This window comes from Chanos chanos, chromosome 2 (assembly GCF_902362185.1).
Source record: "Chanos chanos chromosome 2, fChaCha1.1, whole genome shotgun sequence".
NCBI lineage: Eukaryota > Metazoa > Chordata > Actinopteri > Gonorynchiformes > Chanidae > Chanos > Chanos chanos.
In genome coordinates this window covers 24,703,182-24,717,883 of record NC_044496.1, presented here as the reverse complement: position 1 = coordinate 24,717,883, position 14,702 = coordinate 24,703,182, and the positions used below count along the sequence as shown (strand labels likewise).

General features: G+C 46.0%; 1 protein-coding gene across 3 annotated transcripts in view; it reads left to right on the top strand.

The window, feature by feature from the left end:
- Positions 1 to 14,702, top strand: part of trip12 (thyroid hormone receptor interactor 12) — a 39,006-nt gene that overhangs the window by 19,453 nt on the left and 4,851 nt on the right. For all 3 annotated transcript variants that reach the window (XM_030766950.1, XM_030766952.1, XM_030766951.1), the window contains 24 exons: positions 24 to 160; positions 291 to 374; positions 587 to 682; positions 863 to 1,014; positions 1,544 to 1,579; positions 1,695 to 1,790; positions 2,018 to 2,110; positions 2,595 to 2,756; positions 3,036 to 3,104; positions 3,557 to 3,722; positions 3,872 to 3,989; positions 5,758 to 5,914; positions 6,060 to 6,213; positions 8,307 to 8,535; positions 8,831 to 8,949; positions 9,448 to 9,652; positions 9,785 to 9,885; positions 10,093 to 10,267; positions 10,487 to 10,628; positions 10,733 to 10,924; positions 11,168 to 11,319; positions 13,743 to 13,900; positions 14,001 to 14,074; positions 14,371 to 14,570. In XM_030766950.1, coding sequence (XP_030622810.1) covers positions 24 to 160; positions 291 to 374; positions 587 to 682; positions 863 to 1,014; positions 1,544 to 1,579; positions 1,695 to 1,790; positions 2,018 to 2,110; positions 2,595 to 2,756; positions 3,036 to 3,104; positions 3,557 to 3,722; positions 3,872 to 3,989; positions 5,758 to 5,914; positions 6,060 to 6,213; positions 8,307 to 8,535; positions 8,831 to 8,949; positions 9,448 to 9,652; positions 9,785 to 9,885; positions 10,093 to 10,267; positions 10,487 to 10,628; positions 10,733 to 10,924; positions 11,168 to 11,319; positions 13,743 to 13,900; positions 14,001 to 14,074; positions 14,371 to 14,570 — 3,267 coding nt within the window. The remainder of the gene's footprint in view (positions 1 to 23; positions 161 to 290; positions 375 to 586; positions 683 to 862; positions 1,015 to 1,543; positions 1,580 to 1,694; positions 1,791 to 2,017; positions 2,111 to 2,594; positions 2,757 to 3,035; positions 3,105 to 3,556; positions 3,723 to 3,871; positions 3,990 to 5,757; positions 5,915 to 6,059; positions 6,214 to 8,306; positions 8,536 to 8,830; positions 8,950 to 9,447; positions 9,653 to 9,784; positions 9,886 to 10,092; positions 10,268 to 10,486; positions 10,629 to 10,732; positions 10,925 to 11,167; positions 11,320 to 13,742; positions 13,901 to 14,000; positions 14,075 to 14,370; positions 14,571 to 14,702) is intronic.

The window sequence follows — 14,702 nt, the reverse complement described above, 5'->3', positions numbered from 1 at the left end:
TCTCTTTCGTGTTCTCCGTGTAGTCGGCGGGGCTCAGGCCTGGGCAAGCGCGGGGCAGCCGAAGCTCGCCGACAGGAGAAGATGGCCGACTCCGACAACAACCAGGACGGCGCTAATTCGTCAGCCGCACGCACAGAGGAGACTCCGCAGGGGGCTTCAGGTGAGAGGCCTGGGCGTAACATTTCCCTCAGGGAGAACGTGCTGACACCCCAAGCCGCGTCTTTCTGCCTCCGGTACAGAGCTGTTACGTCTTATGATTTAATGCGTGTCCCCCTCTCTGTGCTGCACAGCCTCCAGCTCAGTGGCCGGAGCAGTAGGCATGACTACCTCTGGCGAAAGCGAATCAGACGACTCAGAAATGGGCAGACTGCAAGGTAGGCCACGCCCACGTCCGTCACGACAGCTCACCCTCTCAGATATTCACCCATGGATGACCTGCTATTGTTACAGCTTTTTACTTGTTTTTCTCAGTTAAAAGATTCTGATATTGTGTACATTGTGGACTGTGGCTGACTGGGATGTTGTATATGTTCTTGACATTGTCTCTCCAATTGATCATGCTCATTTGTGTGTGTGTGTGTCCCAGCCCTGCTGGAGGCCAGGGGTCTCCCTCCTCACCTCTTTGGTCCCTTAGGACCACGCATGTCTCAGCTGTTCCACAGGACCATAGGGAGTGGAGCAAGTGAGTATCTATCCAGTGCCCTGTGTTCAGAGAAAAGGCAACTTCATGTGCTTGTTAAAGATCAATCTAAAGTTAAATGTTTGCATTTTCATTTGCTTTTATGTCTCACCACTTCAAGTCATAGAGTGAAACTTTTTGTTATTTGTCTCTCTCTCTCTCTCTCTCTGTCTCTGTCTTCAGGCTCTAAAGCGCAGCAGTTGTTGCAGGGCCTGCAGGCCACAGGCGATGAATCTCAGCAGCTCCAGGCTGCTATAGAGATGTGCCAGCTGCTGGTCATGGGGAACGAGGAGACACTGGGTGGCTTCCCTGTCAAGAGTGTCGTTCCTGCCCTGGTTAGTTTGCCCAACACGAATCCGGGCTTTAGTCAAACCGCAGGCAAAAGGGCCAGTTTGTTTTCAGTTTGTTTGCCTTGCTAGGCATAAATACTGGCTTGGATGTGGTTTTGATCTTTTAGTGGTACTGATTGTTTGGGATGCTACATTTCTCTGGTATTTGAGCTGACATTTTCACAGCTTGAATTTCATTGTCAAGTTAAATTGTCCAGTTTCCCTCGCTGATATTCTCTCTGTTCCCAGGGCCCTGTTTGCTTGGGCATGATGGAGTGATTTGGTGTTATGAAAGGAAATGCATATTTCTCTGTATTACTTCAGGTCTTAGCACCTAACCACTATTAGTTCTCATCTACTGTCTTTTTCTTGTCTATGGCTGTCTGAAGTTAAAGGCTTTCTGACACACTCTCAATATGGTATTAATGACCTGCACTGAGCTCCCATTAATCTCTCTCTCTCTCTCTCTCTCTCTCTCTCTCTCTCTTTCTCTCTCTCTCCTTTTTTCTATTTTTTTCCCTTTGTCCCCCAACAGATCACACTTTTACAGATGGAGCATAATTTTGACATTGTGAGTATCAGTGCATTGAAGCCTTTGATTGACATGCAGTGTGATGGGTAGCTGTGTAAGGCAAACAGATCAGGTCTATGCAGGGAGTGACAGTGTTGTCTTGTTTGATATGCAGATGAACCACGCCTCACGAGCCCTCACCTATATGATGGAGGCACTACCGCGCTCCTCCGCTGTTGTGGTGGATGCCATTCCAGTCTTCCTGGAAAAGGTAGGCCACACTTAGTCAAAGAAAGACTGGAAATGCTCAGTGCACAGCACTCAAGCCTTAAAAGCACTGAAAACAGGCGACTTTATGTCTGATCATCTCTCCTATCGTGTTTGAGAGAGAAAGGAGGAGTGAGTGAAGCTGTCATTGTGCGTGTGTTTGTCTGTGTATGTATGTATGTGTATGGGTGTACTCACTCTTATGTATGTCTGCCTCCCCTCTGTTCACAGCTTCAGGTGATTCAGTTCATTGATGTGGCAGAACAAGCCCTGACCGCTCTGGAGATGTTGTCACGGCGACACAGTAAAGCCATTCTGCAGGCTGTGAGTACACATCGCCCCTGATGTCCTCTGTGGAAACAAACATGTTACTGAGTTAACTTGTTACTAAACAAAAACACATGAAACAGAAATCTTGAGTTTCACCTCTGGGAAGAGCATTTGGATAAACAGTAGCCACCTGACCTTCTCAGTGTTCAGTTTAAGTGCATTGCTGCATTAGTATAGTAATGTAGAGTGAAAGATGTACTGTGGGAAACTGAGTGCTGGGTGTCAGCCATTTTGTTTCTGTCTGCATTATGAGTAATGAGGGCATGTTAGATTCTATGTATCACTTTGAAAGGCCTTTGTTCTGCCTGTCTCTCTCACGTAGGCTTCTGAATGTTAGGATTATCTGTTTGATTTTGGAGGTCACTTCCATCTTAAACTGTGGATCAAGAAAAGAGCTTAGTGCTACGGTTATGTTATGCTGACACTGTCTCTGTCTCACATTTATTCATCGCCTCCATGTTTCTCTCCCTGTGTCCAGGGTGGTTTGGCTGACTGCCTGCTTTATCTGGAGTTCTTCAGCATTAATGCACAGAGGAATGCTTTAGCCATTGCGGCTAACTGCTGTCAGAGCATCACCCCAGACGAGTTCCACTTTGTCGCAGACTCTCTGCCCCTGCTCACACAGAGACTCACACATCAGGTCAGGGTTTATACACACACAAACACACACACACACACACACACACACACACACAGTCACTGCTGGCATGGCAGTAGTTTTAGATTCTGGTAGTACTCACTGACGAGTGAATGTGTCTTCATAGCAGTGTGCTTAACCTTGACACTGAAGTTTTCAGACTGCATACTATCCATTGACGTGGAAAAGCTTAATTGATGTTTTCTCTCTCTCTCTCTCTCTCTCTCTCTCTCTCTCTCTCTCTCTCTCTCTCTCTCTCTCTCTCTCTCTCTCTCTCTGCAGGATAAGAAATCCGTTGAAAGCACTTGTCTCTGTTTTGCCAGGCTGGTGGATAACTTTCAGCATGAGGAGGTGAGAAACACAGCATGGCTGCAATCTCTCTCTCTCTCTCTCTCTCCCTGTGTCTCACATAAACACAGACATACAGAACCTGGAGAGAGACCCCTCCCCTTTCCTTCAAGTGGCACACATGGTCAAGCTTTTGTCACACAGTGCAGAAGTGTCTATGTCAGGGATGTGCAGTTCAATTCCTACCTGTATGACTGTGCCTGTGGCCAAGACTTGAACCAAACACAGTTAGCATTGATTCCTGACACAGCTGTGTCACCCAAGCCCGGTCCCATTGGCAGCTCCTCAGAGAGCATTAGTGGTCAGATGCCTGTGTGAAGTGATGAGCAACGTAGTACAGACAGTGCTCTCAGAATTGCTAAACAATGCTACACAACTAAATATCTGGAGATTAACTGTATGGAGAGTTTTAAGTCATGTTTGTGATATCCCCCCCCCCCCCCCCCCCCCCTCAGAACCTCTTGCAGCAGGTAGCCTCACGGGACCTCTTAACGAATATCCAGCAGTTGCTGGTGGTAACGCCACCTGTGTTGAGTTCCGGAATGTTCATCATGGTGGTGCGCATGTTCTCGCTGATGTGCTCCAACTGCCCCTGTCTCGCCGTGCAGCTCATGAAGCAAAGTAAGGCAGTAAAGCACACACATACACACAACCTGTTGCTTTGACTATGAAGTCTGTGATGGTTAATTTGATGTCTGCTGTGATTGTGAAGTCTGTGATGGTTAAGCTGAAGTTCAGCTGATATCTTGTTCTCTTTACCCTGTGTCCAGATATTGCAGAAACTCTTCGTTTCCTGCTGTGCGGGGCGTCGAACGGGAGCTGTCAGGAGCAGATTGACCTTGTACCCAGAAGCCCTCAGGAGCTCTATGAGCTCACCTCCCTCATCTGGTACATTTCCTCCTCCATCTTCTTCTCCTCCCTCTTTCCTGCTCTGGGCTCCTCTAGCCAGACCCAGCTGTCTGTAAACTCTGGAAGTGTTTGCCCCCTGAGCTCTGACACAGGAAAATGAGTGACTGCTGACAGTTTGAATACATTCAGTAACACTGAGTTTTCAAAGTGGAAGAATCAGGAATCTGGCCAGTGCTTGAGCCAGGGTTGGCTGTTGTCTCTACATAGTGGTTTGATTAGGCCTCTGGGTCAGTGGAGCTAATCAGAATTAGGCATTCTAAAATGCTTAACCTGGAGAGGCTTAACACGGTTTAATGTTCCAAAAGTTTTTACCAAATTTCTCTCAGACATCTCTTCCACCTGTCAAAATATCAAAACCGAAATCCTATGAGTATGGACGTTATCTTAGATTAAGCATTTTCCTCTCCATTGATGCCCATTATAAGGAATGGCTTAATGTGGCTTAATGTTCCACAATGGTCACCAGATTTGTCTGACATCTCTTATGTCATAAACACCATCTCCTGTCAAAAAAGCAACACTAAAATCCAAGGAATATGGTAGTTAGGCCTACGTCATGTAAAGCACTGTCCTTTCCATTGCTGCCCATTATAGGCAAAGGAAAAAACTACCTGGCTTAATACACCAAAACTATGATCAAAGAAGACCAAATTTCTCTCCCACATCTCTTGTCCTAAACACAATCTCTTCTTGAAAAATCAAAACAGAAATCCAAGGAATATGGTTGTTAAGTTAGCCTAAGTTAACGTCCGTTAAGCGTTTGCATCTTCAACTCAATCCAATTTTAAAACTGTGAAAACTGCAAGCTCTATTCTCCTGAAAGTTGTGACCTGCATGTACTCAGCAGCTGGAGAAGATTTTCAGGTGTCTGACTGGACAGTTACAGATGTCATAAATGTCTCACAACAAGCCAGTGGTTATGACTGTGGTGTTTTTGCCATCGTGTATGCTGGCGCAGTCATCAGCAGCTCACCATTAGGGTCAGTTTGACAGCTGTAAGGCCAGGCTGTGGATTCAGTCCCTAGTTGAAGAGTGCAAGCCAGCAAAAACCAGACAATCAGGCCTCTCACAAAAAAAGCTGTTATGCCACAGGAGAAAAGTGCAGTCATATGATGCAGAGATGAAGGCCGTAACTGTGAGAGAAAGAGAATAGTTTTGCCAGGTGGAATTGTAGTACAACTCCATCTGGCAAAGGCTACAGCTGAATCACACAGACACTAAGAACTGGACCCTGTGCTATTCTTCAAAATGTAAGGGTGATCCAGAGTACAGGGATGAGTACATTTTGTGTGTTATCTGTAGGCGGTGGTTTCACCTTAAGTGCACGAAGTGATGTGATCGTTTAGTCGTTGTTTGCACCGAGTACCACAAATATCTTATGTGTTCAAGTTGAATCAGTAAATGTGGCATTTTGGCTTGGAATGAGCACTTTGATAGCATGTGTATGTGGGTTTAGAGGACGTAACAAATTTGGTGATCACTGATCGCTGTTTTAAGCCACGTTAAGCTTTCTCCTTATAATGGGTGTCAATGCAGAGGAAAACGCTTAACATGAGGTAATGACCTTACTCCTAGGATTTTGGTCTTGACAAGAGGAAGTGTTTCTGACAAGAGATGTCTGAGAGAAATAAGGAGGTCATTGATCGCAGCTTTGGAGCATTAAACAGCTGGGAGCCAAAATGGCCTCCTGAAATACATAAACCAGTAGTTTTTCAGCACTGACATTTACATCATTTTTCTTTTGCAGCGAGCTGATGCCATGTCTCCCCAGAGAGGGCATCTTTGCAGTGGATGCCATGCTGAAGAAGGGCAGTGCCCAGACTACAGAGGGTGCCATCTGGCAGTGGAGGGATGATCGAGGCCTGTGGCACCCCTACAACCGAATCGACAGCCGCATTATAGAGGTATAGCTTCACCATGACAGACACTGCCATTACAGTCACCCTAAAACACAGGTTAGTTCAGTTAGCTTATTCCCCTTTGATAAACATCTCTCTCCCTCTCTCTCTCTCTCTCTCTCTCTCTGCTCCTCCCTCCCTCTCCCCAAAGACGGCTCATCAGAATGGTGAAGATGAAATCAGCCTGTCTACACTGGGACGTGTCTACACCATCGACTTCAACTCTATGCAGCAGATAAACGAAGACACAGGCACTGCACGCGGAATCCAGAGGAAACCCAACCCTTTAGCTAATCCCAATACTGGTGAGAGTGAAGAGCACATACATATATACATATATACACACACACCAGGGATCTACAGTACGACCATTTCACTCGCATATGGAGTAAAAATGCCGGTGTGCGAACGTGAAAATATGTTTAGGTGCACTTGTGACAACGTTAATATTGGCCTAGGAAATAAACAGCAAAGCTGAAAAGCACTGGTGCAAATGCAACATGAGAAAACTACACTTCCCAAACACCGTTATGTTCCAACGCGAGTAATGCATCATGCTACCTCAATTGGCTCACTTTTCTCAAATTCAAGGGTGCGAGAAAAAAACTAACAAGCAAGCGAGAAAATGCAAAGCATAACAACATTGAAAAAAGTTGTGCTGAAAGGAGAGACCTCTCTGAAGTTGTGACGCTCTTCTCTCCCTCTCCTCACCGTCGAGCCAATCAGACTCACCAGCGTGTTTGGTGGTGTAATGGTGCTTTAGATTAAAGTCTTTAAGGACGACAATTTTCTCCTTGCAAATCAGACAGGTTGCAGCCCCGTTAAACTGAATGAAGAAGTAATCACACATCCACTTTTCTTGGAACTGCCAATGCTCCTGGCCAACTCTTCTTTTTGATTTGGAAAGAGCCATTTTTGCTTCCATTTGCAGTTAAGTGACAGCTAACTAGCGAACAGTTAAAGGTGTTTGAATAGCTCCATTGGTTGGCTGGTAACAGTTAGCTCTTTTGGTTATTTTGGTTGGTTGACCCTGAGCAGCATTAACTGCTCTGCAATTAATGTTAGTCTATGCAACTGAAGTCCCAAAGCTGGTTGAGTACTCTTAAGAAGCTAATCTAAAACGAAACGCAAAACCTGATATGTGAGCTGAATCTCATTACAAATCTAAAACAATCAGTTCGCCGCACAAAACTGTCTCGCAGGCCGAAACTTTGAGACCCCTGGGCTAGAATATGAGAAATCTAGCAGTCTGATGTTCTGCAAGTTTTGCAAGGATGCCCCAGTGTCACTTGCCGGTGTCGTATGAAATATGGAACGGCATGAAATCTGGAACAGCTGCATCTGGTTAGCCATTTTCATGGGAAATGCGTCTAATTCTGTCTATAGTCACTAATGTAAACTATCGTGTTCGGAGGCACCAAACCGTTAAATGGCTGTTAAAGGTACAACTTGCTTTAAATAAGTGTGAAAGAAGAAAATTCCAGTTTTGTGGTGCATCTAATACCTTTACAATGTTACAATATGCTAACCGAGCCACTAATAGAGATAAGCGATGCTTTGCCCGTATAACTTGGCTCAATAAAGTGATTGTAGACGACATGATATGGGATGTACATTACTTGTCTAAACGAACAGAATTATTAACTTAAATTTGTGGTATGGTAGTGTGTCTAGCGATTAGGTATCACGTATTGGTCCTATATTGTAATTCATTGATGTTCCCCCTTTGATTTTGCAATGCATAGTTATATTGTTGACAGAATTTGACGCATTTCCTGTGATAATGGTTACCGGATGCACCAAATGACTAACCGGATGCACCCATTCCAGATTTCATGCCGTTCCAGATTTCATGCCGTTCCATATTTCATTCGACACCAGCTCTTCTCTCTTTGTCTCTGGAAACCCGCATATGAGACATGGTGCGATAGTAAAACACAATGCGTCATTAACCAGTTACAGCCCAACATAACAAAACGTCAAATATGAACATAAAGTAATGTTCTTTAAAATCCCGTTTCCTGTAAATTTTGTATCAGTTATTCTTAATCTATCCAGCTGGTCTATTTGTATGTTTAATTGCGTAATTGTGATCCATGATGTTCAAGTCCTTGAAAACAGAACTGACTGAGCACTTAAACTTTTACCTGTGCTCCTAAATTTTTTAACTTGGGCGCACAAATGCTCCTTCATAAAAAAAAAAAAAAAAGTAAGCGCAGAGCCCTGCGCGCACACACACACACACACACACATACACACACACACACAGTCTCTCTCTTCCCCTCACTGGCTAATACATCAAAGAGGTTTTTTTTTAATGATGACTGACTTATCCTTTGTTGATGTTGATACAGCGGTGTGCTGTTGATTATTGACTGAATGCCTTTCTTTCTGTCAGGAGGTCATTTAGAGGTACGGAGAGAGGATGCTCGTGCTCAGTTGATGAAGGAGGACCCAGAGCTGGCTAAGTGCTTCATTAAGACGCTCTTTGGTGTTCTGTATGAGGTGTACAGCTCCTCTGCAGGGCCAGCCGTCAGACACAAGTGCCTTAGAGCCATCCTGAGAATCATCTACTTTGCGGACGCTGAGCTGCTGAAGGATGTGCTGAGGAACCATGCTGTGTCTAGGTCAGTCAGTCACCACACAAACTGGACACACAAAATGAACTTTCATTTGCAAGCAGCTGTGTAAACCAGTCGTATGTCCAGCCTTATTCTGTGATCAAAGACTCGATTAATGCTTACAAAATTTGGAATCAGAAGTCATTTTAATTTTCTTGTCAGCTGTTTTTTGAGACAGTACTGGAGGGGTGCCAATTCAGTCAGATAAATAAGAGGGTAAAAAAAAAAAAATCTAGGAGCCTTAGCTTGTTAATATCAAATTGACCAAGAGGTGTTTGTGTTTGTGCGTGTGCTTTTACAGTCACATCGCTTCTATGCTGTCCAGTCAGGATCTGAAGATTGTAGTGGGCTCTCTGCAGATGGCAGAGATCCTCATGCAGAAACTTCCAGACGTCTTTAGCGTCTATTTCAGAAGAGAAGGTAATGGATCCTCCCTAGATGTAAAACTCAATACACACTTATACACACCAACCCCCTAGTCACGCACTTTCACACAGTCTTTTACTTGCACACGCTCCTAGACATGGAATGAGATGGGATATGGAGGAGCAAAGCTCATTAACAACGCTGCAGGGAAATGTTCTCCATAAAGAGACAGTGAGAGAGCGTTCACAGTTGACCAATAAAGTAGTTTAGGTTTTGTATGGGTGTGTCATATCTCCTCTTACTAGAGGTCTTATTATTGAATATTCCAGCTCATGGAGAGTAAAGGTTTAATGGTAGATGAAGAGATGAGTGAAAGCAGTTCATTGCCTCTCGCTTAACAATTGTGTGTGAACTGTTCATAGCTTTTGCGCACTAATGTGTTAGGGGCTAGTGTGGATTTAACTCAGGCCAGATGAAAGCTGGGAAGTCTTTAGAGTGTTAAATCTTTTTCATTTCTGACTTGTGTATGTGTCTGTCTGTCTGTCTGTCCAGGTGTGATGCACCAGGTAAAGAACCTGGCAGAGTCTGAAACTTTCCTCACCAGCCCCCCTAAAGCCTGCACGAGTGGCACAGCCAGTCTGTGCACCACAACCATTACCACAGCAACCACTACAGCTGCTTCTAATGTCACGCCAGACCTGGGCTCCCCTAGCTTCCAACACAGCATGGACGACTCACTGGACCTCAGTCCCCAGGGGTAAGTTCAAACTTGCGCACGCACACACACACACACACACCCCCACACTCCCACACATAGATGATCATGATGAACCTTAAACATCAGACTTTCCTCTACAGAGACTAAGTAGTCCATTTGTGTCTATTTCAGTCGGTTGAGTGATGTCTTGAAGAGGAAACGGCTGCCTAAAAGAGGCCCCAGACGTCCCAAATACTCTCCCCCCAGAGACGATGACAAAGTGGACAATCAAGGTATGCCACTGTAACATCACCAGAGCAGAGTCTATACTATCAGTCATAGAGCTAAATTAGTGATGACCTCAAGACTGCTCCTGTATTTGTACACATTTAGCATTGTATTTATAGCACTAGTCTTACAGATGCCCTTGCTGATTTCTTTAATGTATGTCTTCACAGTCGTTTGGCGTCAGTCTGACTTTGTCTCTTCTTTTCTCTCAGCTAAGAGTCCCACCACCACCCAGTCTCCCAAATCCTCCTTTTTGGCCAGCCTGAACCCCAAGACCTGGGGCAAACTTGGTGCTCAAACCAACAGCTCCAACTCTGAGCCCTCCCGCACAGCTGGTGTCAGCGGCCTTGCCCGCGTCCCACCCAAAGACTCTGTCTCCAATAACAGGTATAGTACGACACACACGGCTTGACAGGAGGTGTTGGTTATACTTTAGTTTTAAAAAGCCTTATTCTTCAGTTGCAGCTTGTCAAACCATGTTCTCCAAATAAGCTTGTTGTTCTTTATATCACACCAGCACTTGCCATGCTCGTCTCTGAAGATATGTTGCTAGTGACTGGCTGATTTGTTCATTGGAAGATCTGAATTAGTTTGTTTGTTTGTCAGGGACAAGATCAAGGCCTGGATTAAGGAGCAGGCCAGTAAGTTTGTGGAGCGATACTTTAACTCTGAGAATGTTGATGGCAGTAATCCAGCGCTGAATGTTCTACAGAGACTCTGCACCGCCACAGAGCTACTGAGCCTGCAGGTAACTTTTCTCACACAGCTCTCAGCCCTTAGTTTTGACCTTCATATGGCAAAGGCACTGTGATGATGATGATGTTAATGATGGTGATGATGTTGTCCTGTCAGGTGGACAGTGGTGTGGAGTGTTTAGTGGAGATCTGCAGTATTGTGTCCGAATCTGACGTGTCTTCGTTCGAGATTCAGCACAGCGGGTTAGTCAAGCAGCTCCTGCTCTATCTGACCTCCAACAGCGAGCTCGATGCAGTCAGCAGAGATGTACGGCTCAAACGCTTCCTGCACGTATTCTTTGGCTGCCCGGTGAGTCACAGAGACACCACAGTTCAACTGTTAATGCAGCGTCTTTACATCAGTACTCTTGTCTCCCCTGGGTGGAATAGACCTATAAGCAGATATATGGCTGCTGTTCAAGCTGTGGGACGATGTATGGCTACTGTCGCTGACTGTAGCTGATGGAAGTGTGTACGTGTGTGTGTGTGTGTGTACGTGTGTGTATACGTATGTGTACGTGTGCTCATTTGACGTGGGTTCTGTGATACACAGCTTCCGGGTCAGGAGCCGTTGGGTCGTTTGGACCCGTCTGAGAACGGTCCTCTTCTGGCGCTGGTCCACAAGATGAATAACTGCCTGAGTCAGATGGAGCAGTTCCCTGTAAAAGTGCACGACTTCCCCAGCGGGAACGGAAATGGCAGCAGGTATTAACTAATACGCTCTCTCTCAATCACTCTGAGCCCAACCATTCTTAACCTTCTTCCCGTACGCCTGTCTATACCACTCACTCTCTCTGACATCCTCCATTCTCCATTTTCTCCCTGTCCATCTGTCTTGCTGACTCATACCATTCTCTGTCCTCTAACTGTGTGTCTGTCTTTCTCACTCATCATCTCTGACTCCAGCCTCTTCATACTCCTCAATTCTCTCTGTCCATCTTTCTCACTTCATATTACTGCGCTTACAAAAATGTATCAAATATACAATTTGCAGCTTGGCATTTTGCAGACACTTCTAAACCAGAGTGACTTACAATAGTGCATCAAGCAGGTTTAACTACCTCATAAGCAAAAGATCGCTGTAGGAATACAAATTATTTTCAGTACCACAGTCCTGTATATCCTGCAGCATAGGGACAAGGTTATTACAGAGAGGTGTTTTTTTTTTTTTTTTTTTTTTTTTTTTTTTTTTTTAAACATAACATAAAAGAGAGGTTAGACATTGGGGGTCAGGTGGATTCTGAAAAGACGGGTTTTCAGTCTTCTGCGGAGGATGGCGAGAGGTTCCACAGTTCTGATTGGGTGAGGAAGGTCATTCCACCACTGTGGAACAAGGGCAGAAAAAAGTCCTGGCTGAGTTGAATGGCTGCCAGTTTCTCGAAGTGAGGGGACCGCCAGCTGTCCAGAGGAGGTTGAGTGGAGAGATCTGGTAGGGGTGTATGGAGTGATCAGAGACTGCAGGTAGGACGGGGCAGATCCTCTTGTGGCCTGGTAAGCCAGCACCAGTGTCTTAAACTGGGTGCGGGCAGCTGCTGGAAGCCAGTGAAGAGTAGTGAGTAGCGAAGTGACATGAGAGCGTTTTCGGAGGTTGAATACCAGGCATGCAGCAGCATTCTGAACCAGCTGAAGCAGTCTGAGTAAGGCTTTGCAGTAGTTCTGGCGGGAGATAACGAGTGCTTTGAACCAGGAGCTGGGTTGTTTGTTGGGTAAAGAAAGGGCAGATCCTCCTGATGTTGTAGAGGGAGAATCTGCAGGACCAGGTGACCGCCACAATGTGGTTAGACAAGTTAAGCTGGTCGTCCAGGGTCGCAGCAAGGTTTTTGGCTGTCCTGGAGGGAGACACCACAGAATCCTTAATGGTAATCGGAGCATCGATCATTGGGGAGCTCTTTGCTGGAAAAAAGAGAAGCTCAGACTTCTCCAGATTGAGCTTGAGATGGTTAGCGGACATCCAGGAGGCACTGTCGGCTAGGTAAGCTGCAATGTGTGGCTGGACCTGAGAGTCAGAGGGGGAGAAAGAGAAGAGCAACTGTGTGTCATTGGTGTAGCAGTGGTAGGAAAGACCACTGGCAGAGATAACTACGAGTGATTTAGTGTAAAAGTTAGAAAAAGAGGGGGCCAAGTCGGAGATAGGGTTCGGGATTTGAAATGGGAGGAGATGAGGGGAAGGAGTCGCAGATGTCTTTAACATTCTTTTCAAAGGAGACAAAGTCATCAGCAGAAAGGGATGAGGGAGGGGGAGGAGGAGGAGGAGGGGTGAAGAGGGAGGAGAATGTAGAGAAGAGTTTGTGAGGGTTAGAGGAGGGGGAGTTGATCCTGGAGTGGAAGAGGGCAGATTTAGCGGAGGATAGGGTAGAGGAGAAGGAAATGAGAAGAGAGTGGAAAGGGGATTGGTCATCTAGAGATTTTGATTTCCGCCGTCTCCTTTCAGCCTTGCGAAGTTTGGATGCATTCGGTGCTGTCAGTCAGCCAGGGACTGGGAGGGGACAGAAGAGCTGGTTTGGTAACAGGTATAGAGGGTATCCAGGGAGGAGGATAGCGCAGAGAGGACAGTAGAGAACTTCTCCTTAGCAGAGAGAAGTGAGAAGGATCCAGCAGAAGGGAGAGAACAACAAACAGCAGAAGAGGAGGCACTTGAGGAGAGGGTGCGAAGGTTACGTCGGGCAGACACTGACAGGGTGGGAGCAGAGGATTTAGGCGAGGATATGATCGGGAGGGAGAAGGATATAAGAAGAAGTGATCAGAGGTGTGGAGAGGTGTGAGTTTGAGATCAGGAGCTGGGCAGCCTCTTATGAAGACAGGGTCCAGCTGGATGCCAGCCTTGTGTGTTGTTGGGGACCCCACTAGGGTGAAGTTGAAGGACTGGAGGAGGGGGGAGGAGACCAGCAGACTGAGTAGAGTTCAGCGGAAGATTGAAGTCCCGAAGCAACAGGATGGGAGTGCCATCCTTGGGGAAGGCGCTGAGGAGGGTGTTCAGTTCATCTAGAAATGACTACAGAGGGCCTAGTGGCACCTTATGGTTTGGGTAGCACCTTATGCTACCCACTGTATTACGTTATGCTGTCTTTCATGTTTTCATATCCCAGAATTTTAACTTTGTGTGTGTGTGTTTGTGTCTTCAAATACAGAGGTTCTCAGGCTCTGAAATTCTTTAACACACATCAACTCAAGTGCCAGCTGCAGAGACATCCAGACTGTACCAACGTCAAACAGTGGAAAGGAGGTCCAGTAAAAATTGACCCCCTGGCTTTGGTACAGGCCATCGAGAGATACTTGGTTGTCAGAGGTGAGTAGTATCTTCACCTAATGTTTTCTGTTTACTTCAATTTAAAAGTCAGATTTGTTGCTGGCAGTAATGCTACACCTAATTGCTTCTGTATGTTCAGGGTATGGGCGAATCAGAGAGGAAGATGAAGATAGTGATGACGACGGTTCAGATGATGAAATCGATGAATCACTGGTAGAGATTCTCAGCCCCGTGCATTCACCCAGACCTCTGACTCAAGTCAGGGTTGACTTTTAAACACACTCCACCAGGGAAAGGTCACTCTCCTCCTAGAGAGATACATGCATACACAGTTTTGCCCCAGCTCTAATGTGACCAATATGCCTGACCCTCTGATTTGGCTTCATTTCCTGTGTGTGTGTGTGTGTGTGTATGGAGTACAGGCCTCTATGAAAAGTGTCTCACTGGGAGGAGTCTAGTGTGTCCTAACCCTAACCACTAATGGTTTTTGCTCTCTGTCCTCGGTATAGGCGGCTCAGTTCCTGAACTCTGGGAGTGTGCGCCACAGGCTTCAGTTTTACATAGGGGATCATCTCCTGCCCTACAACATGACTGTGTACCAGGCGGTCCGACAGTTCAGCCTACAGGCAGAGGAGGAGAGAGAGTCCACCGACGATGAGGCCAATCCGCTCGGCCGAGCCGGCATCTGGACCAAAACACACACTATATGGTACACCCCCCGCACACACTCTGTCTCACACTCTGTCTTTCTCATATGCACATGCATGCAGATCAAACTGTAGTTCTAAGCTGTCAGATTGAATAAGTGACAATGAGCATGGCTTGGTAACATTTGACCTCC